Source organism: Pelodiscus sinensis, chromosome 1 (genome assembly GCF_052426305.1).
Source record: "Pelodiscus sinensis isolate ZL-2025 chromosome 1, ASM5242630v1, whole genome shotgun sequence".
Taxonomy (NCBI): domain Eukaryota; kingdom Metazoa; phylum Chordata; order Testudines; family Trionychidae; genus Pelodiscus; species Pelodiscus sinensis.
The window spans coordinates 320,147,686-320,175,377 of record NC_143052.1 but is presented as its reverse complement, the minus strand read 5'-3'; the positions used below and the strand labels follow the sequence as shown (position 1 = coordinate 320,175,377).

General features: G+C 42.8%; 1 protein-coding gene across 2 annotated transcripts in view; it reads left to right on the top strand.

Moving 5' to 3' along the window:
- The window catches only part of GUCY1A2 (guanylate cyclase 1 soluble subunit alpha 2), a 270,795-nt gene extending 244,875 nt beyond the window's left edge, over positions 1–25,920 (top strand). For both annotated transcript variants that reach the window (XM_089775679.1, XM_089775680.1), the window contains one exon: positions 21,405–25,920. In XM_089775679.1, the coding sequence (XP_089631805.1) occupies positions 21,405–21,612 (208 nt within the window). In that variant the 3' untranslated portion in view covers positions 21,613–25,920. The remainder of the gene's footprint in view (positions 1–21,404) is intronic.
- The last annotated feature ends 1,772 nt before the right edge of the window (positions 25,921–27,692 follow it).

The following is a 27,692-nucleotide window of genomic DNA, read 5'->3' as shown; positions in this document are numbered from 1 at the left end:
GATCACCCTTTGCTGGGTCGGCACCGGGGTTCAGCGGACTCTCTGCCCTGTCCCCGTTAAGGGTCCAGGGGTCCCATCGGGTAAGGATTCCGGGGGCCTGTTCCTAGAAAAGGTCCTCCCTGCGGGGGGAGGGGATAACAAGCGTTCGGATTGCGTTCAAGTTCACCCGGCTCTCAGCGGTTGCTGCCTACTGGGGGAGTCGAGTAGGCTGAGGCTGTGGGGAAAAGCGGGCGTGGGGGACCCGGGCCCACCCTCTCCACCGGGTCCCAGCCTGGGGCCCTAAGTGGGGGACAACTAGCACGTTCCTTCCACAACAGGTGGGGACGCTCCCCGAAACTCGCCTGCCCAGGGCGCCAGAAGCGCTCCGCCCCAGGCTTCTTCCATGCCCCATTCTCTACCGCCCTGCCTGTGTATCTGCCCGGGACACTTAACGCGCCCGAGCTGTCGGCCCCATCCATCCGGTGTCCTGGGGGCTCCGGCGCCGCTCTTCTTCCCCTCCAGCGGGGAGGGATGCTCGTCCTTCTGGGGGGTATTTGGTGGCCCATACCTCCAGCATCCGCTCACACTGATGCGCGCTGGCTGGTGTCCGGAGCTCCGCCTCCCACTCTGCGCAGCCCCGGGCATCTGGAACGCTCCTCGGGCATCTGACCCACCAGGCGTTGCCGCGTCTGGCCCCGCCCCTCGTGCCGCGGGGCCATGTGCGTTCCCCTGTGCCGGGTCTCAGCCTGGCCGGGGCTACTCCGGCCGTTCATGCCACCGGCCTGCCCTCCACGGGCCGGGAGGATAGTGGTCTCCCTCCCCAGATAAGTGTGTACCCCGCTGGGTCCGTCACAAAGAGATTTTGGGGTGAGATATTCCAATATAAACTTGGAGTTCTGTAACTCACTGAAATCAGTGGCATTGCTCCAGTTGACACTGGAGAAGAATTTGGCCTTTAAAGAAAATCCAGTCAGGAGAGGTTGGTATGTTTTGTGAGTCTGATTAAAGTTCAGTATAGAAGTAACCTACTTAGACCATTCATAGAACATTAGAACTCTGATCTTTTAAAAGTGGTTTTTGTGACTATTCTATTATTACTTTGGCTACAAGAGTGAAACATTAGCCTTACGAGAGAACAGATCCCGAGATGTGTTGTATCTGCTTTCCACCATGTTATAGGCCCTCCTCGCTATAAGTCCAAGATACGTTCCGAAAAACTTGAACTTATAGTGAAACAACTTAAAGCGGGCAAGTTTTTTCCCACAGCTGACTTCCATTTGTGCAAATGTGGGGGTTTTCTGCACAGCTAAAAAGTAGGGAATGGGAGGATATATAACGCATCAGTCCCTACAAGTATCAATTACTTTAGCAGGCCACTTATAGTGGGGACACCCTGTACCTTTAAGCCAATTTAACTGTCCCAGGGAGGATTTCTGTGTGTATAATCTGGTAGTATAGGCTGGTGCAAAGGTTCTTGCATCATCTTCCACCATGATGCAAGCGAGGGTTGTGGCTCTAGCAATGGGGATATGGCTATAGTCCCCTGCCACTAATTTGATGCTTGAGCCAATTAGCTGTTTTCATGACACATAATAGCTTTTTGTCTACTGTAAGATATGTTAGGGGTGCAACCCTGAAAACAGCCACTCAGGATTAGGGGAGACCCGTGCACAACTTGTGAACCCCCTGAGTTATATCACTAGCAGTTTGTCCATAGGAGTCTAAAATTTTTTTCCATTCTGTGCAGTCTCAGGAATTATAATTCAAGTATTTTTATTCCTCTGTAATTATTTGCACACTTCTATTCTTATTTCAGTCAACTGAAAAACACCCATTGATTTTAACAAAATTGTCCAATATAGCAATTTTCCCCACTTCCTCCATTTCAGTCTGGGTATGTCTACACTACAAAGTTAATTCGAACTAACAGCCGTTAGTTCGAATTAACTTTCATAGGTGCTACACATGCAAACCGCTAGTTCAAACTTAATTCGAACTAGCAGAGCGCTTAATTCGAACTAGGTAAACCTCATTCTACGAGGGCTAACTCCTAGTTCGAATTAAATAGCTCGAATTAAGGGCTGTGTAGCCACTTAATTCGAATTAGTGGGAGGCTAGGCCTTCCCGGATTGCCCTGGTGGCCACTCTGCGCACAACCAGGGAAACTCTTCTGCCCCCCTCCTGGCTCTGGAGCCCTTAAAGGGGCACGGTTTGGCTACGGTGCCCGTGCTAGGTGCAAGCCTGCCAGCACCCAGCCAGCAGACCCTGCACCTGGCACGGCACAAGCCAGCCACCCGCTCCCACCCAGCCCTCCGCCTCTTCCCGGGACCGGGCTGGTGGCTCCCAAGAGCCTGCCTGGGGCCGCAAGAGGTGGGTGCCCGCCTGGTCTAGTGCGGAGATCGTGGACTTCATCCAGGTTTAGGGGGAGGCCTCCAACGTCTACGACCTCCACACTAGGCACAGGAAGTGGCCGTCTAGGGCAGGATAGCTGCCAGCCTGGCCACCAAAGGCCACATGCAAACCTAGGAGCAGGTTTGCATGAAAATCAAGGTGGTCCAGTGGACCACTCCATGGACCCAACCTCCACGACTTTATCTAACTTCTCTTTAAACTCTGTTATAGTTCTAGCCTTCACAGACTCCTGTGGCAAGGAGTTCCACAGGCTGACTATTTGCTTTGTGAAGAAGAACTTTCTTTTATTAGTTTGAAGCCTGCTACCCATTCATTTCATTTGGTGTCCTCTAGTCCTTATATTATGGGAACTAATGTTTATGCACCCTCTCCACACCACTCATGATTTTATAGACCTCTATCATATCCCCCCTCAGTCTCCTCTTTTCCAAACTGAAAAGTCCCAGTCACTTTAGCCTCTTCTCATATGGGACCTGTTCCAAACCCCTGATCATATTAGTTGCCCTTTTCGGAACCCTTTCCAAGGCCAAAATATCTTTTCTGGGGTGAGGAGATCACATCTGTACACAGTACAGAAGATGTGGGCGTACCATAGTTTTATACTTCCCCTCCTCCTTCTTCCCCTTGCTTCCCCCTTCCAGTTCCCTCCTCCCAGGTTTCCCCCTCCCCTCTCCCACCCTCTCTCTTCCCGTCTCCCACCTCCTTTTCCCAGTCTCCCCAGAGGTTAATTCCCCCCCTCCCACCCAGTTTTGTTAAATAAAGAGAGTTTCTATTTTGAACACACGTGTCCTTTATTTTTTACATCAAGAAGGGAGCTAGGAAGGGGTAAGTGGAAGGAGGTGAGGGAGGAATGGGGCACGAGCCCCCAATGGTGAGTACTGGGGTGGCTCTGTGGGCTCCTCTGGGTGGAAACTCTCCTGCAGGGTCTCCTGGATCCTGACAGTCCCCCAATTGACCCCCCTAGATGGCAGCCTGAGGCAAGTGCAGCTGGGCTGATGGCCGAGTGCTGTGATGTGCCGAGTGTGGGCACTCAGAGCACTCCAAGACAGGACTGCTTTGCTGTCCCTCATCGAGTTAGACAAGCAAGCGGGGAACCCTGAGAACTGTCTGTTTGGGGTGGGGGTCGGGTCCCTTTAAGCACAGCCCTTGGCTAGCCTGAGACAGCAGCTCCACACTCTAAGTCCTAATCTGATGCCCTGCTGGCACTGCTTCCGGCCACCCTTAACCTCTGTTCAGGGTCCACTCACTGTGGACATGCTAGTTTGAATTAGCAAAATGCTAATTCAAATTAGTTTTTAGGTCTAGATGCACTAGTTCGAATTAGCTTAGTTCGAATTAACTATTTCGAATTAAGTTAGTTCGAATTAGTGCTGTAGTGTAGACATACCCTCTCTGATTCCTCAAAATTAACCTAACAATGAAAATATAGTCTTGCACTTCCAAGGCACAGATAGCAAGAGGAAAGAAGATCTCTTCCATCCCCGGGTCTAAGACTGAGTCTCAGATGTCTGAAGTTCCCATCTTAAACTAACAAATGTGTAGCTTCTGACTCACTTTGTAACCTACCTATTCCAAGGGAAAAAAGAAACAATTTACTTTCTAAACACATACTTTCTAAACACATGCCATTGAGCTATGGAACCAAAATAATTGCTTATATTAGGGTTAATGTCTACAGTGGGAGGTTGAAATAGCATGAATAATAATGATTTTGCTGAACAGAATTAATTGCTTTTCTTTACAACACCCATGGTGAAAAGAAAAGAGGAAGTTCACTTAATTGCCTTGACATTTGAAATCATTTGTGACACGCAAACCTCTTTCCCTTTGCTAGTTTGTGGAGGATGAATGATTTTTGTTCTTAGATTGGCCCTAGGAAACCACCCCCTTCTAAACATCTGAGTGGCAGTGATGGGATTTGAAAGGTATTGGGGACCAGGCTGCTTTTTAATTCTTCCATGATGGGGAGGCAGCCCCTGTATCCTGACAAGAATGTGAAGGGCGCTCCTTTAGAAGTTTTAACTCCTCCTTAATCTTTTCCTGTAGACCTTTCCCCAAGAGGGATGATTTGCCTTGTGGTTTAGCAAGTTGATTTAACTTTATATCCATGAAGATAATGCCAAACATTAATTCACAAGGTTCTAAAGTATTCACCCTTACTTCACTGAGAATGTAAACTGGCTTGTTGGAAAAGTATAGCCTACCTATTGAACTTATGCTTGTCTTATATTTGAAAAGTACATGTTCTGTCTATTTCTATAAAATATTGTATGTATATATCTGGCATTTATTATAAAATACAGTATTATAAAATACAGTATTATAGTAACATTTATGGCAACAGAGCAATGTCGACACAATAAATATTAAACATTTAGCATATGTGTTCTACAAAATACATAAGATTAAAATTAAAAGAAATGTATTATCTATTCATTTCTAACCTATTTAAATATTGGACATGTTACAGGTTGAACCTCTCTAGTCCTGCACTCTCTGGTCTGGTAACATGCATGGTCCAGCATGATTTTAGTTATCTGGATGTCCATTTATCATGGGTCTGACCAAGTTTCCTACAGTTCCTAAAGTTTGTTTATAACCACCAGTTCTGGCTCTCAGTGTCCTGTGCTGTTATTTAGCTAAATAAATGTCTAATTTACCCCTAAATGTCTACAGTAAACAATAGAAGTGCTAGTAATGCTACTAGACAACACTGATTTCCATGGTTCAGCAAATTCTCTGGTTCCATATTAGTCAAGTCCCAAGGATGCCGGACTAGAGAGGTTCAGCTTGTGCTAGTAACCATATTATTTCATATATTCAATCACTATAACATGATTTCTCCTGCTTTTGAACAGTACAAATAATGAAGGGTAATTAAAGAAATAACATAAAATAGTCATACTGGGTCAGATCAATAGGCCCATCTAGCCGAGGATATTTTCTTCCTATAGTAGCCAATACCAATACTTCAGAGGGAGTGAACACATCAGGCAATTATAAAGTGATCCATTCTCAGTCATCCAGTCCAAGCATTTTACAGTCAGAGACTTAGGGACACCCAGACCATTGGATTGGTTAATAGCCATAGATGGATTTATCATCCAGAAACTTGTCTAATTCTTCTTAAAACTTACCTATTCTTTTGAACGTCACACAACCCCTGGCAATAAGTTCTACGGGTTTACTGTGCATTGTGTGAAAGAAGTACTTCTTTTTGTTTATTTTCAGTCTGCTACTTACTAATTTCATAAGGTGAATCCTGGTTTTTCTGTTATATAAATAGGTAAATAACACTTCCTTATTCACCTTCTCCACACTATTCATGGTTTTATAGACCTCTATCATGTCTACCCTTACTTGATTCTTTTCTATGCTGAATAGTCCATGTCTTTTAAATCTTTCCTCGTAACAGAAGTTGTTCTGTCACCCAATTGTTTTGTTGATGTTTTCTGTCCTTTTCCAATTTAATATTTTTAAATGGCACACAAGAATCCAAGGTATAGGAAAACTATGGGCTTATGTAGTATCATTATGATACTTACTATCTTATTATCTATCCCTTCTCTAATGGTTCCTAATATTTTATTAGCTCTTTTGACTGCTGCTGCATGTTGAGTGAATGTTTACAGACAACTAACAGTAATGACTCCAAGAGCTCTTTCTTGACTGGTAACAGTTTATTTAGACTTCCTTTTGTACAAATAGTTGGAATTATGTTTTCCACAATACATTACTTTGCATTTATCAACACTGAATTTCATCTTCCATTTTGTTACCTAGTCACCCAGTTGTGTGATATCCCATTGTAGGATAGCACAGTCTTCATTGTACTCAACTATCTTGGGGTATGTCTACACTACAGCACTAATTCGAACTAACTTAGTTCGAATTAGTTAATTTGAACTAACTCATCCAGACTAAAAAACTAGTTTGAATTAGCGTTTTGCTAATTCGAACTAGCATGTCCACACAGAATGGACCCTGAACCGGGGTTAAGGCTGGCCGGAAGCAGTGCCGGCAGGGCATCAGATAAGGACTTAGAGCGTGGAGCTGCTGTCTCAGGCTAGCCAAGGGCTGTGCTTAAAGGGACCCAACCCCCACCCCGGACAGACAGTTCTCAGGGGTTCCCCGCTTGCAAAGCAGTCCTGGCTTGGAGTGCCCTGAGTGCCCACACTTGGCACATCACAGCACTCGGCCATCAGCCCGGCTGCACTTGCCACAGGCTGCCATCCGGGGGGGGGGTTATTGGGGGGCTGCAGAAGACCTTCCACCCTGAGGAGCCCGCAAAGCCAACCCAGTCCTCCCATCGGGGGCTCGTACCCCATTCCTCCATCACCTCCTTCCACTTACCCCTCCCTAGCCCCCCTTCCTGATGTACAAAATAAAGGACACATGTGTTCAAAAATAGAAACTCTCTTTATTCCACAAAACTCGGGGAGACTGGGAAAAGGAGGTGGGAGAGGGGAAAAGAGAGGGTGGGAGAGGGGAGGGGGAAAACTGGGAGGAGGGAGCTGGAAGGGGGAAGCAAGGGGAAGGAGGGGGTGGGGAAACTCAGGGATCAGGGGTGGGGGTCTCGCCGGGCCAACCGCCTCCCAGCACGGCTAGAGAGGGGGCCTTGGCGTCCCCGGGGGGATGGGCTGGAGGGTGCGGAGGTTGAGGTGGGGGGTGTGGACATTGAGGAAGAGGGTGTGGGGGTTAAGGAGGAAGAGGTGGGAGGGGGGGCAGGAGTGGGAGGAGGGACAGCAGTTGGGGGGGCAGCAGGTGCAGGACTGGCACGGGGCACCATGCTCTGCAGCAGGACCTGCAGGTTTGTGCTCAGCCCTCGGACCTCAGCCAGCTGCTCCTGGTGGAGCTGGAGGTCTGCCCGCATCCATGCCTCCAGTGTGCGGTGCACGGCTCGCAGGGCCCCCAGGTGCTGGTCCCAGTACTCCTGCTCCGTGCTGGTGGTCCAGAGCAGGCTGCGGGTGCGGGAGCATGTCCTGGGTGGGGTGGTGCACCCTGCACGAGCAGCTGGTGCAGCTGTAGAGAAAGAAGAGAAGTGGTCAGTTCTCCCTGGGGACACAGAGGATGATGCCCAGCCCTCTCCCCCACCCCGCAACGTGAGGGTGACCGTGTCCTGCACCGTCAGAGCCGCTGTGCTTGTACAGAGGCCATGGTCAGGATGTCTGGCTCTCCCCGGGACTGGGAGCTGCCCCAAGACCGCACCCATGTCCCTGTGCCATGAATAGTGTGGCCGGGGCAGCGGGGGAGAGGGGATGATGTCACCTGCCTCCATGTAGAGGGGACATGTGAAGGGAAAGCATCCTGCTGGGTCCTGCCCCGGGGTCGGGAGCATGTCACGTCTCTTTGCACAAGCATGTGCCTATTGGGCCATGACCCCTGGGTGTCACGCAGCTGGAGCCACCTGCCCAAGGGTGGCATGGCACGTGCACAGGTGTCTGCATGATCTGTGGAAGGCATGGCCCACACGCGTGGTCTCTGGTCTCCCTCCTGCCTCCCCCCCCCCCCCCCGAACTACTTAATTCAAACTACTTACCCAGTACGGTCTCCCTGGACGACCCTGCCGACTCCGGTGCTGGGACATCCTGCGGTGGCCCCTCCGGTGTGCCCGGGTCAGGACCCTCCGGTCCCGGCTCGCTGTCCCCCGGGCTGGCACGGACCGCCCCAAGAGTCAGTTGAGGGCAGGGAAGTAGGGGCAGGTGGCAGCTCCTGCTGTGGCGCCACCCCTAGTGGTCCTGGCGTATGCCTGATGCAGCTGCTTGACTTTCAGGCGCACCTGCTCCTGGGTGTGCCTGTGTCCCTTTCGGGCCATGGCAGCTGCTATGCGGCCATAGACAGCCGCGTTCCTCCTCCTAGTGTGGAGATCATGGAGACTGGGGGCCTGCCCCCAAACCTCAGTGAGGTCCATGACCTTAGCACTAGTCCAGGAGGCCGCGCGCCGTCTACAGTCCCTGGCTGGCTCCTGGGTGCTGGGGGACTGGGCGGGGGACACATCACTGCCACTGGCTGCCTGGCTCATCCTGTGGCCACTGGGTCAGGGGCAGAGACTGCTGGCAGGGCTGTTTCTGCAAAGTGCCGTCTGGCCAGAGTCTACCCCTTTAAGCGCCCGGGGCTGGGGGAGAGGAGAGGAGTTTTCCTGGTTGTGCCCAGAGAGGCCACCAGGGGGAACCTGGGAAGGGCTAGCCTCCCACTAGTTCGAACTAAAGGGCTACACAGCCCTTAGTTCGAACTAGTAAGTTCGAACTAGGCGTTAGTCCTCGTAAAATGATGTTTACCTAGTTCGAACTAAGCGCTCCGCTAGTTCGAATTAAGTTCGAACTAGCGGAGCGCTAGTGTAGCGCCTATGAAAGTTAATTCGAACTAACGTCTGTTAGTTCGAATTAACTTTGTAGTGTAGACATACCCTTGACTAGTTTTGTACCAGGTGTAAATTTTGTCACCTCATCGCTTATCACTTTTTCCAGGCCTGTTATAAATATGTTGAATGGCTTTGCTTACAGTACAGATTCCTAAGAACATTTCTATTTACTTTTCCTCACTGTGATAATTAACCATTTCGTCTTACCCTTTGTTATCTGTCTTTTAACTGGTTTCTGATCCATGAAGAATCTTTAATGAGGGATCTTGCCAAAGATTTTCTGAAAGCCCAAGTACACTATATTCATTGAAATACTCTTGCCCATATGTTTGTTGACTCCATCAAATTATTCTAATGGATTTCATGATTTCCTTTTTAAAAAAATAATATATATTGACTCTTCCCCCAACAAATCATGTTTAGCTATTTGATAATGCTGTTATTTACTATAATTTCAACCACTTTGCCTGGTACTGAAGTCAGGCTTAGTAGTCTGTAGTTACAAGGATTACCTCGGGAGCCTTTTTTTAAAAATCATTGTTACATTAGCATTGTTTAGTTTATCAATTTATTTAAAAACTTCTTTATTGATACTTTTACCTTGGATAATTCTTTAGAATTGCCACCTAATTACTGACACTAATTACTAAAGATACCTTATCATTTGAATCAGACCCAATTAAGTTTTCATTTCATTTGTTGCTCTACTTTGTCTCATAATGCCACTCTTCTGGCTGGAAAAAGGAGTAACACCATACTTTCAGAAGCTTTGGGGGGAAGCCAAGTTAGTCTGTACAGGAAAAAACAAGAAATGGTCTGATAGCACTTTATAGACTAACAAAACATGTAAATGGTATCATGAGCTTTCGTGGGCAAAGCCCACTTCTACAGATGAGCAGAGTTTTGAGTTTATGTGCAGACCCAAAATAAATAGGGGAGAAGGAAGAAGGGGAAAGGAAAAAAAGGAAGGTGTCTGGAAACGAGGAGTCGACGGTATGGAAAATCAAAGGTAAAAACAGGAAGGCAGAGCTGAGAATCAGTAAGCACCTGAAGATTGGGTAGTTAAAACGAAGCAGATAAGAATCAAATTCAATAGATAATTTTCTATTGAATTTGATTCTTATCTGCTTCATTTTAACTACCCAATCTTCAGGTGCTTACTGATTCCCAGCTCTGCCTTCCTGTTTTTCCCTTTGATTTTCCATATTCTCTTCTCCCTGTCTCCCACCCTCCTCTTTTTTTCCTCCTCCCCTCCCCCCCTATTTACTTGGGGTCTGCACATACTAAACTCAAAACTCTGGTCATCTGAAGTGGGCTGTGCACACGAAAGCTCATGATACCATCTACAAGTTTTGTTAGTCTATAAAATGCTACCAGACCATTTGTTATACTTTAAGAAGCAAGTTTTGAAAACATTAGGCCAGATCCTCAGGTCATGTAAGTCATGACAGCAAAAAGTAATGATTGATTCCAGTAGAGCTATGCCCAGTTTACATAAGCATAAGATTCTGGCCCCCCAGTATAACTTGTCTGACAGAAATGTGGAGATATTTCTTCAGAATTCCTATTCTGTCTACTCAGTTGTAGACAGACATGTATTAGCCATGTAAAGTTCAGTTACCGTATTTTCCGGCGTATAAGGCTACTGGGCGTATAAGACGACCCCCTAATTTTTTAGTTAAAAGATAGGGTTTCGTCTTATACCCCAGCGCCCCTCCGCCTCCCCGGCTTTGCTCCCGGTGTCCCTGGTCTGCTGGAGACGGTCCCCAGCAGACCAGAGGCACCGGGAGCAAAGCCGCAGCAGCGGCGGAGTCCCGCACCTCTGAGGCTTTGCCAGAGCAAAGCCTCAGAAGCGCGGCACCCCACCACCGCTTCAGCTTTGCTCCCAGTGCCTCTGGTCTGCTGGGGACCGTCTCCAGCAGACCAGGGACACCAGGAGCAAAGCCTCTGAGGACGCCCCGGCAGCGGGACAGCCCCGGCGCGCCTGGGATGCCCCGCCGCCGGCTTCCCCGAGGCTTTGCAAAGCCGCAAAGCTGTATACCCGGCGTATAAGACGACCCCCGATTTTTGGGGGATGTTTTTTAACATCAAAAGTCATCTTATACGCCAGAAAATACGGTATATAATTCATACCTAGAACATCTGAGCAGGATGTTAGACACATTTAAATGTAGTTTTGTCATAACCTCTCGAAGAAGCTACTCCTGTAATACCTGTACACTCTATTTATGGCAATGTAAAAAGGAAGCAAAGCTGGAATCTATAGGTCCATTTTCACTGGAGTACATAGCACTCTGTGCAGCTCTTCACTTCACTTGTACCAAGAGCCCTTTTTCAGCATACGTGCAAGTGTCCTAACCTTAATCTGTTGTTTTATTAAATTCAAAACTTCCTTTAATCATGTAGTGCTTTTGCAAACTGTGTGGTGTGCCTGCTTTTCTGATCTCACCTGCTTCTTCCCAGGGCTCTAAGCAGGTCACCAGAAAATTGAAGAAAAATGTTCTCTGAGTTGTTGGGATTTGATCACTTCATTGCAGAAGGCTAAAGAAAAATTATCTGGAAGTTCTTTGACATTTCATTGCCATGGTTTTGTTATTAAATAGGCCATAAGCACTATTGCAGCTTTCCAGTAATCCAGTTTTCTTAGTTGAAAAGACTTTTTTTTTTCTTCATCTTTAGTTGTCACCCTTCTCCTGAAGGTGTCAGGAGTGAAGTTTGTTCATGGCTGGTTTAACACTTCATCACCATTTTGATGGGCACATTAAGCCGCTAAAAGGATCAGCCTTGCTTGCAAAAGATGTATCTTGGCTCCTTCCCTGAGTAGACATTTAAAACCGCTCCTCAAATTAGGATTTTGCACACTGAGGTAAAGCCCAAGAATCCAGGAATGATATTTTGTTTCTATTGAAGTCAATAGGGAAGGTTGTGTAATGCAAATCAGGCAATGGCAGATAAATTGGAAGGGGTGGAGTTATACAGGGCCCTGAGAACTTGAAAATGCAGATAAAAATAATTGGTTTTAAATAACTTTTTGGTTTAATAGGATCTGAATGTGCAATTAATAAAACAGGAGGTACCTTTAGTGCGGACATCTTATTACATCATACATTTCCATTCATGCTACATTACTATGTAGATAAATGTATCTAGCAGTTTTGTTATTGTTGAAAAAATTAGTTCTTAAAAAAACAAACAGAAAATTGTATGAAATTGAATTGAGTTTTCATCTTTATATCAGTTAAAACTACTGACATTTCTCATTATGTATTTGTAACTTTCTGTGCCCCTGCTATGGAAATTCTGCTTCACTTTTTGATGATTACGAAGCAGTCAGGTACTGACAAAAGGTCTGATGCTCTTCAGCTTTCAAATGATAATATAACATTGTATAATATAAACAGTCATAAGTTTCCAAAATATCATCACATTTTAAAGGGCCTTTATTGGCTTCAGATGTTTCCTTTTGAGTACATAATCTGCCTGTGTAAGAAGCAGAGTTTTAAAAAATAAATACAATATTTGCTGTTGCTTAGCAACAGCAGTGAACCTTGGGTAGCCTTGCTCCAATTACACCTGTCTGGAAAGAACTCAAAGATGTAAGACAGCAGGACTTAACAAAGGTTGCCTTTGACTCTATTGGGGATAAAAGCTCCTTTCTGCTCAAAACATCTTGTTCTCTTGCTTTTGTCTCAGCTAGGCCTTTCAAAATGTTCTGAAGGGCTGAAGCCCCAATTTGAATCCTGGACTATCACCAGTAGATCCTGATTGGAAACACTGGGACAGTTCAGCAAACCTTCCAATATAATCAATAGGGAGTTCTTAGAAGGAACAGGATGAGAGTTGCCAGATGGTTTCAACAAAAATACTAGACACACTTGACATTACATCACAATCTACATGACATCTTATTTAGAAAATACCGGACATTTATATTTTCTCAATTATATTTTCTCAATTTGTTTCCCAAACAGAAAGCTCAAATACTGAACTGTCTGTTTCAAAACGGGAACCTGGCAACCTTAAACAGGACCCAAGCATTTATCTATATCAGAGTTAGAAGAATTGGAATTGAAGGACTATAACACAGTGTTCTGTTCCTTCAATAAACTGTCTAGTCTGGGCTTGTTCCTTAAGTTTGCTTGGATGGATAAAAACTCCCTATTTTCCATACTCTGGAAGCATACGAAACCCATGATTTCATGGGTCCTTTCTGCAGTGTATAAAATAGATTAATTGTATTTTTGTTGTTTACATCTTAATGCGTTGTTTGTTTACATACTAGTACTATAATATACCTACCTTTATCCTGTTTATCTGTCTAATAATATTACCTTTCCTCTGGGATCTCAAAGCACTTAACAAAAGAGGGGAAGCATCATTATTTCTGTTTTACAGAGAACTGTATTTACAAATAATTACCTTTTCCCACCTCCTTTCTTCTGCACTGCTTTTCCCAAAACATGCATATATATACCCATTATGGAAAAGGAATTAGAAAACGTATCATGTGCATAAGACTTTTTAACCATACAATAGAATTTTATATGAAATATACCATGTAATAAATAGTTAAAATAGAGAAAGGATATAATTCTCTTTTAAATGATAGAGACTTGTAGAGTTATTTAAATAGAAGCAAGATTCATTTCTTTAGGACTTTCTTGATTTACTAAAATCTCTATTACAGTCTATAGAAATGTTTACCACAAGGGTCTCTCTATTGAATGACCAGGCACTTTGAAGGTTCTTTCAGGAGCTTTTTCAGGTTAAGCAAATGTTATTTCTGATGGATGTAAAACTAAATAATACTGTAAAAGCTATCAGTTCCTCAAGATGGTGAATGTACAGTGTTCTGAGATTTTGTCAAGCTGTTATACTTTTTTCTAATGTTCTGAAATGGACAGTAGATCTACTAGCTGCTGAGCTGCGATGTATAGGAACAGCAGGATCCTCCTCACCAGATTAATGGGAAATACAAATAGTAATATTGCAAAGCCATAGGTGGGCATTTATCAGATGCCACGTTGCAGTCTCTGTGATGTACAGTATGTCCAATAACAAAAGCCAAACACAGGATATTGTCCCTTTTGGAAAGATATTACAATTGAGCTGCGAAAAAGAAAAATACCAAGGCCATTACATCAGTGCCAAAACCATAAGGTAAATGTCAAAAGAATTAGAACCAGATATCCTCAGATCAGTCGAAGTCCTACTAAGCTTTCCCCAGTAAATACAAATTATAGTAAGAAGCCAAAGTCACTAAAATTTTGGACAAAATGGATCCGTTCTGGACATTATGAAAGCAAAGACACCTCCTTATCAGTTGTATTTTAGTAGTACTGCTGCTGGGTACTGTAATGATGTGTCATTTGAATTTGTAATGGAGCAAGGGACTTGCCATATTGTGTCAGACCAGTCATCCATGTAGAACAGTATCCTGTCTGTCAGGGACAAATACCAGATGCTACAGAGGAAGACATAAGACATGAGAAGTGTAAACTTTGGGGCCAGCCCACTCATCAGCTAGCAGCTGGATACATGCATGTATACATACATGTGTTTATGTATCCAATACAATTAACAAGAGGATCTATTTATAAGGCTAATGAAATAGGAAAGACCCACATTAAAAGGACATTATTACAGTTTCAGAGTCAAGGACTTAAAAATTAAGAAATGCTAGATATAAGTGTCCGACTTCTAGATCAACCTCACAAGCTTCTACCAATTAAGCTAAGTGAGTAACTGGAAGCAGCTGTATGTTTTTACTCTCCATGTAAATTTTAATGATTTTGTAGGTGCTTAAAAATAAGGTGCAACACCTAACTCCTTTTGAACATCTGGGCCTCAGGCTTTTGAAAATCTCTCTAGGCCCTTAATTCCCATTGATTAGAGTGGGAGTTACACATCAAAGCGCTTTTGAAACACCTGTGGAGTAGCTATCTCCATCACTAGATGTTTAGGTATCTTTAAAAATCTGGCCTGTGGGTACTTTTGAAAAAATTAACCCCGATTAATTTGTCCTCCCATGTTGCTCTCCCTCCACCTAGTTTTGCTAGGTGGCTCTGCATTTTTACAGTCTGCATTTTGTTAGGTGGATCTGCATTTTTATAGTTTTCACAGAATTATACTTATCCAAGCACTCTGTGGCAAGTAGTGAAACCCTCTGATTTTCTACAGAAGGAGGAACTAAAGATGTTACTGAGGGAAGTAGATTAAGCAGACTCATTGGATTACTCACCAGCAGTTGTATTTTTCTATCAACCTGATTTCTAAATCAGAATGTGATACACACTGGTGGAAAGCAGCAACTCTTGAGGCTAAGAAACTGAGGCAAGAAGTGCTAATTGCTTACCCAAGGCCAAAGGTGGAGTTAATGCCACAGCGGGAGTCATGTGCTCAGCAGTCCAGGCCATGCCTCTCAACAAATATTTGCACTAATTAACTGGGAGAAGGAATAGTGGCAGTAGAATTGCTTTCAGATAGACAGATGTAGATGAAACCATACTAATGGGTCTTTAAGAAGGACTCACAACTGAAGATGTACTAAACTTATTTCCTACCAAATAAATAGACTTTGGAATCTTGTTGCTTTGCCACTATGGTTTCATCTACTGTATAAGAAAATTGATATTTCAAGGAACATGCATTTAAGGTTTTCCCTAAAGACCTGTCTGAGGTTGACCCCGCCACATGCTCATTTGCACAAACACTCAAGTCTTTAAATGCTTCCTCTTTCCAATGATGAATAATCAAATGAAACAAAATAATTAAAGCATAATTTTGTTTTTTTACTGATGTCTTTAAATAAAATTGGGGAAGCTAAATTTAGCAAAATGTTTCTAAGCACAATACTATAATTCCAAACCCAGTGTATTTCTGGGCAATGGAAGTGATGCTTCTTTGCGGGGGTTGGGTTTGTTTGTTTTTTGGAAGAATTTAAACTGATTGGGAGAATTTCAGTTTAGCAGACGAAACAGCCAAGGGTACTAAATTATGAATGAATATGTAAGGAATTCTGTACCACCTACTCCCAATTCTTCACATTAACAGAAGGATCCAGTTGAGTTTAGAACCAGTTCTGATTTGGAAAGATGATGATGTACATCAACCTCAGTCCCACTGCTATTGAAAATATGGAAGCTAGAATAGCTTTAGGTAGAATATAAGCTTCCCGAATGACACCCACTCTGACAATGGAGAAGAAAGTGATAATAGCCCTATGGAAGCTTGCAACACCAGACAGCTACCAGTCCAGTTGGGAATCAGTTCAGAGTGGGGAAATCGATAGTGGGGGCTGTTGTGATTGAAGCAACCAAAGCAATCAATGTTCTTCTGCTATGGAGGGTAGTGACTCTGGGAAATGTGGATGTCATAGTAGAGGGATGCGCTGGTATGACTGGTAGCTATCTGGTGTTGCAAGCTTCCACAGATCAATTGTCACTTGCTCCTCCTCTGTCAGAGTGGGTCTCATTCTGGTATTCTTGTGCTACAGGATAGGGGGAAAGCAATTTGCAAACTTCCATGAAAGTGGCCTTATGCATGCAAAAGTTTTATAGCCACTGCTAATCATCCCATACCTGCATAACAATGCAGTCCCACTGGTCTGTGCTTGCCTGATGGCACCAGAACCGGTGTTCCACTATGTCCAGAGGATCAAATGCTGGCAACATTTGTAATATGTTCAACTCAAATGCTTCACAGAAGAGTATGTTCATGGCTTCCTGAAAATCTTCCTCATTTAGGTAGACCCTGGATATACTCTGGACATACCCTAGCATTAGACGCACCAAGGTTATCATCATGGGTACCATTTACATCAAAGCATTATGATGATGGATGCTATGCTTAGGCTGCCATGTCATCTGCATGGAAAACCAACAAGAGAAAAAAGGGCATGAAAAGACTGTTTGCCATTGGTCTTAAACTTGGAGAGAGGGAGTAGACAAATGTGTTATGGGCTGCTACTCAGTTTTGGTCCCAACGTGCACTGGGAGCATAACGGGAATGCTACTCAGTTTTGGTCCCAATGTGCACTGATAGCTCCCCATGGTGCATCACTCACAAAGTCGATGGTAGCCACCCTATCTACTTCAAACTACATTGAATTTGTGCATACAGTGGGGACATGCACCTTCGATTTTACAAAATTGGGTGCTAAAAATTGATATTAACAAATTTGACTTTATCTCTTAGTGTAGACATGTCCTTAGTCTCTTGCTTTTGGAGATTGTCCAAATGACCTTTATTTGAATAACATTCAACTCCGTCCCCAAGTCACTGTGACAGGATATCCTCTTCTGCACCACACTCTTGTGAAAATCTTTTAAAATAATAGTTTATGGCATCTATTTTACTTTTACATTCTAAATAAGATTCCTTTGCCCAACTGGGGTTGGTAACAAAACTATTAGAATGGTATTAAAACATGAGGGCTGCAAAGTAGCACAATTGGAGTACAGCTAGACTGTGGTGGTTTTTCGGGATACCTCTAGTATCCCAAAAAAACTCCACCACATCTAGGCAACGTGCTTGCTCTTCTGCTTTTTTTTTGCGGAAGAGCAAATGCGCTCTTTCGGAAGCCCCTGTATTCCTTGTTCTACTCAGGCTTCCGAAAGAGGGTTTTTTTTCCCCAACATTTGGCCCAGTCTAGACAGGCCAAATGTTGGAAAAGCCTCTTCCGACAAAAGAATCAGAAAAAGATATGCTAAATGCATAGTGCATTTTGCGTACCTTTTTCTGACAAAAACTTGTAGTCTAGCCATACCCTTGTAGACTCCAAATAAAAAAGGAGTTAGAAAACATATCTCAGCCATGCTGGTTTCTTCAATTGTCACCAAAGTGTCATCCTGGTATTCATGCTCCTTTTGTATCTTATTTGCTTCCCATGCTGGGATTTGGTCCATGGTTCAGACATTGCCTCTGACTTTCTATTTTGTGTGTGAATATTAAAGGAGAACTTGCCTTAACTTCCAACAATTCAGTGCATGACTCTTCTCTCACTGATGTGCCATACACAATGTAAAGAATAATGAAGCAGTTGCATTCTGAGGCCATGGTCCTCAATTCTGGTTAAGTCACTTTTGTGCCCCTCCATTAGCACACGGGGTCTTAAAAGCTGTCTCAGCTAAAACACCCGAGAAGTTGGTAAATATACCGAATTCAAGTGGAAGGAATTGCAGTGTGGCGTCGCATGCAGATTTGAAACTATTCTAGGAGCTGCTGTGGCAGAAATCTGGGAAATCTGTGGGTCAGAGAAATGTTCCTGCAATTTATTAAACCTGTAGACTTAAAGCTAGGAACATTTACTGCAAACATTTCTAAGATTAAAGGAGTGAATCTTCTCTATAGAGGCCAGCACAGGCTTTCAAGCAATTCAGAAAATATGATAGTATTTTGATCATAGAATTGAAGACCTGGAAAACAGATCACGACACTCAAACCACATAATAACAAGCACCACAGCAGAGGCTGAAGGAAAAAGCATGATTAGATTTGTAACCAACCTGAGTCTAAAGTGCTGGGAGAAAAATGCCTTCAAATGCACATAAAAATAGAGCAGAGATCCATCTTTCATCTTTCAGCCAAAACCTAAAAAGGGGGCAATCTGTGTGCCATGATAATGAATGTTCTCAGATTTCAGGACAAGAGAAAAGTTTTAGAATGTTCTGGAAAATTCACCCCAGAGCAGTATTCCTTTGACATCTTCCCAGGATTAAGTTTTGTGAGCAATGAGTAGAGCTTTGAATGGATACAAAATCTGTACCTTCATCTGCAAAAATCTGAGGATGAAGTACCAGCAATATAAAGCAGATTTGTAGGGTTCTCTATATAAAACTTGTATCTACTTCCACATTCGCAAAATTGAGCCACAAATATCCATATCCCCAGATCCAGATACTCATGGACATTAAGGGGATATCTGCAGATGAGCAGGGCTCTAACAAGAGGAGAAGGTAATGTAGAATCTGTTCCAAAGGCCACTGGAATCTTTCAGTGGTCTTTGGATGAGGCTGTCAGAGAGAAAATGGAAAGGAAAACGGCACAAACTGTTTTCTTATTGTAAGAATTTACCATGACACTTGAAGTTCTTTGAACCCCTGCAAGAGGCTGAATTCCATTTTCTTTACTGTCCATGTTAGCTTGAAAGCAACAGGAAGAAGATTAAAGAACAAGTCTCAGCTGTTGTGATGGAGTGGTTACCCATGTCTCTCTCAGTCCTTTCTTGGGTGTGTGTGTGATAGGGGGTGGGGAGAGGAAGAGTGCTTTTGTAAAGGCTTCTTTAGTAATCTGAGAATACAACTTCTATATCAGTAATTTATTTGAGGGAAGATATTTGACAAAAAGGCTGCAAGACTAGCAGTTCTAGCCTGCTGAAGCTTTCTGTGATATGGGACAAATCCCCAGATGACAAAAAGCTAGCAAAGCCAGATGTCTATCATCGCCCCTTCCTGCCTGAGGCTTAGTCGCTGTAGCGACAGAAATGTGGTTGTGACTGGAACATTGCTGTGTGGCCATGCTGGCAAGCTGTCTCCATGTGACTATAGCCAGTTGGAACAGATTATAGTGGTAAAGCTTCTTTAAACTATTCTGGATAGTTTTAATGGGATAGTGTCAGATTTTGGTACCCTTAATTAAACTGAAGAGTATCTTGCTTTATGAGGGGTCTTGATTAAATCATCAGAGCCACTTGTGAAGGGTAACACAATCTGGCCTACAGAGTTCCCTATGAGCAAAACAAAGTCTTGAGGCTTCTCAGTTCTTCTTGTCTGTGTGTAGTACCTTTCTTGTAGAGAAAGACATGGCGAATTGTAGGGTGTTTGCTGTTTAAACAGGGTAACAGAGGGTATAATTGTGTGAGGTGTGATCACTACAGGGTTTTTAATACTCTTTTTCTTTAAATGATATTAAAACAGAATTCTTTTGGCTTTGTTCAGATTCACAGTTCATTATTTTCATTCTTTCCTTTGCTTCATGCCTATTAGGATTGGCTTTGGTAGCACCTTCAGCTCCTGAATATGCCATCTGTTTAAAAAATATGCAACATTTCTAATTGCCTGTTATTCTTGAGGTAGGAAAATTCCAGATAACTGTTTTAAGTTAAGAGTTTATCTTCCCTTTTACTTGGTCTGTTTTCTGAGCAATTCCTTCCATATTATTGGAGTCCAACAGGAAATTCAGTCCTGTGTTCAAAAAGTCCAAATACTCATATTCTTTAACGAAATATTTTTAGTTCTTAAAACAATTCTTTAAAATTGTTCTGAATGTCTTTAACTTAATTATTTAAAAAGCTTCTGATTCTTTATAACAATTTTGGAGAGATGATTCTTTGTGTTCCTGATTTGGGTGAGGGACTGGCTTGAGCATTGCCAGTAATTGCTTAATTTTCCATTAATATAAATATTCTATGTTTAAATGCCTTATTACATTAATAATTAGTTTAGCAAGGTTATTGGAATCCATGTTAGTACATAAAAGCTTTTTACCATTTACATAGTAATGACATTAGGAAATTATATTAAGAACTTTGTATTTCGCTAACGTATTTACAAGTATGCATTTCACAAAAAGTGTTTGCCATGTCACTGTTTAGGAAATAAACATTAGAATTAAAGTATTACCAATATGCCTTTTCTAAAGTTTTTAAGACATAAGCAGAGAAGTTTTCTTGCAAGGGATTCAGGTTGATAGAGGTTCACCTTACCTCTTGACTTACTGTGCTCTTATCACTCAAATCTTTATTCCTTTTCACAATCCATTTTTTCCTCTAAAATTAATGTTTTACATGGTTTGTTTACTTTTGAGTCAAGGTCCTTAGGCCTTGTCTATGCTACAGAGAAGATCAACCCTCTGGAGGTCAATCTTTCTGCACTCGATTTAGCAGGTCTAGTGTAGACCCCCAAATTGAACACTGAGGGCAGCCCCTGCTGGCCTCCAGTGCTTCTCGATCTTCAAAGAGTAAGGGAAGCCGATGGAAGCATGTGCTCCCGTTGGCCTCCCACTGTGTAGATACTGTGGTGACTCAGTTTAAGATATGCCGAGTCCAGCTATGCATTTTGCGTAGCTGGATGGCATACTTTAAGCCAACTTGCCTGCTCTAGTATAGACCAAGCCTTAGAGTTACAATCTGTTTGGTATAGCATTTAAACCTCTGTTAAATATTTTGTACAAAGCACTTCTTTCTATAACTAATACAGACAACACACAAGAAAATAGTATAAAGTTGAAGCAAGGTAAAGTTTAAAATGTAGCTTTTCTGAGTTTGTGTATCACTGAGGGTATGTCTCAAGAGTTATGTTTTGATATATCATTGTCCCTTGAGACAGAAAATAAAAAATCCGCCTGAACATTTTATATCATAACTAACTAAACATATATCAATATTGCTATATTTTCAAGTATCTTGCAAAGAACTTAATTGTGCCTATATCTTAATAATAAATGACCCAACATTACACAAAATAAGTTATAATGTTATTAATATGATTTTGCATAGGTTTGGAGGTCTGTCCATCCCAGGATTCTGGCCTGTGATTTGTAAATATTCACACAATTTAACAAGTTTCCAACTGGGAGTTGCACAGGAACTATTCTAACTGTACTCAGACTATCAGACCATGTAATTCTGGATTGCCTCTTTTTTTTTCCTTAGGCTTTTGAAAAATGAAGAAAACTTTACTTTTATTCCTCGGTCCCGTGAAGCGCTTCCAGAAAACTTTCCAAAGGAAATCCCTGGGATCTGTTACTTCCTAGAGGTCACAAGTGATCAGAAGCAGCCAAAGCCCTCCATTACGTCTGCCAGAGTGAAAAAAGTTTCCTACAACATTGGCACCATGTTTCTTCGGGAGACAAGCCTATGAGACCTGCTGCAGATCAAAAGACTCATCAAAAAAGCACAAGCCCAAACTGGGTCATGAGAGGAAAGTTGGATATTCTCTTTATTTCACTGCTTTGTCCCAGATAAGCAGTAAAAGCTCTATGTAATGTCAGGCAATAATTATTTTAAAAGGTGGGTAACTGCTGTCAGTAAACAAACTGGGAAGAAGGAGAAAAAAATGTAACAAAATACTTCTATTTCCAGAGGAATGATTGGTTGTAAATTTCAATTCGGTCCCTTTAGAAAAAACAAAAGCAAATCCAAAATGAATCTTTGGGATTGATTTTTGTTTTAAACACAAGTTGGTGATGGTTGTCTATAGATTTGCACCAGCTAAGCAGAATTGAGCATCAGTTCTGATTATGCATTCCTACATTAACGTGCCATTCACCAAGGTAACAATGTTTTTTAACTTTCTGAACAAACATTTCATACATATATTGTAGAGTGCTGTAACCTTCCAGGCAGGAGGAATATATAAATCAGTACAATATTGTAGGAATTTTACCTATTTTTATACATATTTCACTTTCTGGACAATTACATTCCATATACTGTAAAATGAGTGAGCGTCTCAGAATAAGCTGTTGTATATTTCAGATACTCTCTCTATCAAATACTATAATTATAAAAACGGCAAGACTTTTTGACTTTTTGGCAGCAAAAATATTAATATTTTGAAAGAAAAATATTACAGAAAAATACTTACATGGCTTTTATGGTTTAGATGAACGCTATCTTGCATAAGTAATATAAAAAGATGCTCAGTATTTGTCCTACTAGCAGCATGTGTGCAGTCTTTCCAAAACAATGCAAACCAAGTCATAAAGATTAATGTATTGATGAGTAAAGTTCTGTTGCATACCGTGGGCCATATCTCATACTATCAATTTAATATAGAAGTCTTTATGATGGCATGTTATAGCCTATTGAGAGCAGAATCCAGTAGATATGAGAAGCACTTTTGGATGAGATTTTCAAAGCAGCTCAGTCACAGGAATATAAGTTCCACTGATTTTTAATGGGACTTGTATTCTTAGATGGCTAAGGAGCTTTTGAAAATTGCATCCATTATTAGCAATATTAAGCAGGAAGTTTCATTTGCTTTGGCTTGGCTGAAATGTTTCTTTTTCTAATGCAGAAGAGACTAAAATATGTGTACAATTTTTAAAATAAAATATGCTTATCTATTGTTTCATGCAAATGATTGATTAAAATATAGATTAATCCAAGTCTCAAAAATTAAAGAGCCAGATCCAATCTTTTGAAAATTGGTGCAACTCTGTTGACTTCAGCTGAGCTGTGCCCATTTTCAGCAGGAGAGGTTGTGGCCACAAATGGACATGTTTTTAGATAGACTTTATTCTTTCTGGGTATGTCTACACTACCCCGCTAGTTCGAACTAGCGGGGTAATGTAGGCATACCGCACTTGCAAATGAAGCCTGGGATTTGAATTTCCCGTGCTTCATTTGCATATGCTGGCCGGCGCCATTTTTAATTGCTGGCTTGGTCGAACCCCGTGCCGCGCTGGCGTTCCACGATGCGTACAGATAGTTCGGAATGGCTTGCTAGTTCGAACTATCTAGCCCGTGCCGCGTGTAGTCGCGCGGCACGGGGTTCGAACAAGCCGGCATTTAAAAATGGCGCCGGCCAGCTTATGCAAATGAAGCCCGGGAAATTCAAATCCCGGGCTTCATTTGCAAGTGTGGTATGCCTGCATTACCACCCTAGTTCGAACTAGGGTGGTAGTGTAGACATACCCTCTGATTTCACCCTTTCCCTTGGGTTTCTTCTTCAATTAGTACTAACTGTAGAACAGTCCTTGTAAGTATACCCACTGTAGGGTCCTTCTCTTACAGACCAACACTGTTCTATTGTTAGCAAAAGCAGTTCATTACCTAATGTTTGCACAGTGCTTTTGAAAATGTATAGCTCTGTAAGGACTTGATCCAAAGCCTATTGAAGTAAAAACAAAACTTTCAATTTCCCTGGGAGATGCTGAGTGCTCAGGATTTTTCAAAATCAGGCCACTTATTTTCCCTAAGTACTGGTTTACAGTTCTAAATTGAGGCATTTTTAAAAAATCCCTGTACTTTTTGCTATGGAGAGGATAAAATAAGTAAAAAACTTACTACTTTGACCACCATTCTGTTGAAGGGTGGGGGAATCAGTCAACACAGCATAACCTCCCCTCCTAGAATCTATTTCCAAACAACTCTGCACATTTGAGGATACTTAGTTTCTGGGAAACATGACTGGGTAAGGAAGGACCAACTCCATCCCAGAGGATTTCCTCTGGTCAGAGAAAGCTGATCCTGTCACAAGGATATCCTGCTACAATAGGAGAGGGGACCTCCAGATTAGCATCAAGAATAACTTTAATGTGAATGCCCCAATCTTCCCTGAATGTCTCTATGTCCTGTTTGTGATGCAGTGGAGCAAATGTAGTGCCTCCTCCACCTTCCCCATCCAAAGGCAGCTCCGGTGAAAAATTTTTGGAGTTGAAGGTACAGTTTCCAGCCTCACTTCAGACTTCTCTTGGCTTTCTGCCAAAGAGAACATGTTTGCACCCTTAAACATTAATTTAGATTATAGAACCATAGAGTTGGAAGAGACCTCAGAAGGTCATCAAGTCCAACCCCCTGCCCTAGGAAGGACCAATCATAACTAAATCAACCCAGCCAGGGCTTTGACAAGCCGAGACTTAAACACGTCTAGAGATGGAGACTCCACTACTTCCCTAGGTAACCCATTCCAGTGCTTCACCACTTTCCTAGTGATATAGTTTTTCCTAATATCCAACATGGACCTCTGCCACCGCAACTTGAGACCATTGTTCCTTGTTCTGCTATCGGTCACTACTGAGAACAACCTTTCTCCATCCTCTTTGGAACCTCCCTTCAGGTAGTTGAAGGCTGCTATCAAATCCCCCCTCACTCTTCATTCTGCAGACCAAACACACCCAACTCCCTCAGCCTCTCCTCGTAGGTCATATGCTCCAGCCCCCTAATCATTTTAGTTGCCCTCCCCTGGACCCTCTCCAATGTGTCCCCATCCTTTTTGTAGTGTGGGGCCCAGAACTGGACACAATACTCCAGATGTGGCCTCACAAGAGCCGAATAAAGGGGAATAATCACATCTCTGGATTTGCTGGAAATGCTCTTCCTAATGCAACCTAATATGCCATTAGCACACTGTTGACTCATATCCAGCTTCTCATCCACTGTAACCTACAGGTCCTTTTCTGCAGAACTACTACTTAGCTGGTTGGTCCCCAGCCTGCAACAATGCTTGGGATTCTTCCGTCCCAAGTGCAGGACTCTGCACTTGTCCTTGTTGAACCTCTTGTAGCCCAATCCTCCAGTTTGTCTCAGTCACTCTGGACCCTTCCTCTGGCCTCGAGAGTATCTACCTCTCCCCCTAGCCTAGTGTCATCTGCAAACTTGCTGAGGGTGCAATCTATCTCCTCATCCAGGTCATTAATAAAGATATTGAACAAAACCAGTCCTAGAACTGAACCTTGGGGCACTCCGCTGGAAACCGACCGCCATCCTGACATTGAGCCGTTGATCACTACCCGCTGGGCCCGACCTTCTAGCCAGGTTTCTATTGATCTTACCATCCATTTATCCAATCCACATTCCCTTAACTTGCTGGCAAGAATATTGTGGGAGACTATATCAAAAGCCTTGCTAAAGTCAAGGTATATCACATCCACTGACTTTGCCATGTCTACAGAGCCAGTTATCTCATCATAGAAGCTAATCAGATTGGTCAGGCACCACTTGCCCTTTGTGAATCCATGCTGACTATTCTTGATCACTTTCCCCTCTTCCAAGTGCCTCAAAATAGATTCCTTAAGGATCCCTTTTATGATTTTTCCAGGGACCGAGATAAGACTGACTGGCCTATAGTTCCCTGGATCGTCCTTCTTCCCTTTTTTGAAGATGGGCACTACATTTGCCTTTTTCCAATCATCCAGGATCTCTCCTGATCTCCATGACTTTTCAAAGATATTGGCCAAAGGCCATTTACACATGTTTAGTACGTAAAGTGCATTTTGCATGCAGTAAAAAACAAGTTATTTGTACTAACATTACAGATGGTGAAATGGTCCAGTTTATCTACCCTACCTCTACCCTAGCACAGCTGCAGTACTGTTCCTAATTTATCAGTGTGCAAACTATTAGAACAATTAGTACTGTACAGTACATATATTGCACATCTGTATTTGAGACCTTGTTGACACATCTTCATTGTGCAATAGTTTGATCTGAAGTTAATAACCTGTCCTGTCCCACTGTATCCTTTCACCACCTACCCCTGTCAACAGCTCATTTCATCATGGTAATTCTATGGAAAAGCTTTTTGGCTAAGCAGATGTAATAGGCATTCTAAAACCTTTGGAAAATAGCATGCAGAAGTTAGGAATGATACCCTGAAGAAGCCTGTTGCAGGGTGTCCTTCCAAGCAGCTAATTTATTGTAAAAGTGAATTTATAATCATAGAGATCAGTGCAAAAACTAAAAATTGTTGTCAGCATCACCATGGAGATAATGACAGTGTTTGCAAATAAGACTGCTAGCTCCCAAAATCCGAGTAGATTGTACAGTCACTGCTTGTATAAGCTTGTATAAAGGTGACACATCCACAGCATCAGCAGTGATGCAAAGTATTGTGTTATTTGCTTCTGTGTTATGACAAGTAAAGTTGATCAAAAGCTGCCTTCCCTACAGAGTAATTTCCCTACCGCAGTGTAAGAGAAAAATGTGGAAAATTTCTGTGTTGCTCAATTTATGTTTCTGCTAGCTAGTTTTTAATTTTTTTTTTTTGACAGCTCTGTAAAGGGAAGGTAAAATATTTTAGCCAGAAACTCAACAGTATGTTAGCAAGACACCAGACTCTATCAGTGAAGGCCCCTTTTGCTGGAAGATATATCTTTCTGGGTGTAGATTTCATCTCTCTGTAGAGGTTTTCGCCGATAGGATTTGGTCTGTGTTCCTACTGGCTTTGCGAGGGCTATCAGGTGTAGCAATGGACTAGTGGTGAGTGCTGAAATGCAAACAGAAACCAGATACAGGTTTTCACCCGTATAATAAAGGCTATTATTATATGGGCACAGTTAGAAATTGCACAAGAGCTTATTTGCCTAATTGTAGGCAGCAGCATCCGCAGTTTGATAGCTTCCATAAGAATAAAATCTGCCCTCTGATGGTGCTACATAAAAAAAGATTACTCCACATTGACAGGGAACGTTGACGGTGAATTGAATTTTTTCCCCAAAAAATGAATTGCCCTTCCCTAGACTTGGGGCTTCATCTGTGAGTGAAAATTTTAGAGAGGAAATGTACATACAGAAATTGGATCAGATCTACAGAGATGTTGCAAATAATAAAAGGAGTTTAGAAAGGGGTGCATGCAGTGTTACTCTTCTGTGCAGTCCAAAAGAAAGGATGCAATGAGCCTTGCCTATGTAATCAGCCTATGAATGCTACAGACGTGTGCTCTCAGTCCCCTCTCTGTCCCAGCACAAAGGGCTTTGGGGTGAAGATAATGAATCTACAGCAATCCAGACCCACTAGTTGACTCCTCTTGTGAGAGGAAACATAATAGCCATGAGAACTATAGCAGGTATGAGGCTGCATTCTGGACCACCGGTCATTTTCACTGACTCCCTTGTAGCTTAAGAGGAAGGATTCCTTTTTCTCGCTGAACTTCTCCAGCATACATGCTATTAGTCACATTGTGCACAGGATTCAGGGGCTGGGCCATTAAGCAACGAGAAAATAGTGGTAGGGAAGTCAAAGCTGTGGCAAAAGTTAGGTTGCAAGTAGAGATGTTATCATGCACATAATTGGCTAACCATGCGATTACACAGCTATATGCAGGGTGGCAGCCAGCTCCCTGGGACTTTTTTATGCTGGCTCCTGGTACATACCAGGGCCTGCCTGCCCCCTATGCAGCTGCCTCTGGTACAGAGGCCCTAGGAGCCAGACCAAGAGCTCATGCTTATTGGTTACCCTTTTAAATGGCTACACTCTTACATCCCTAGTTCCAAGCCT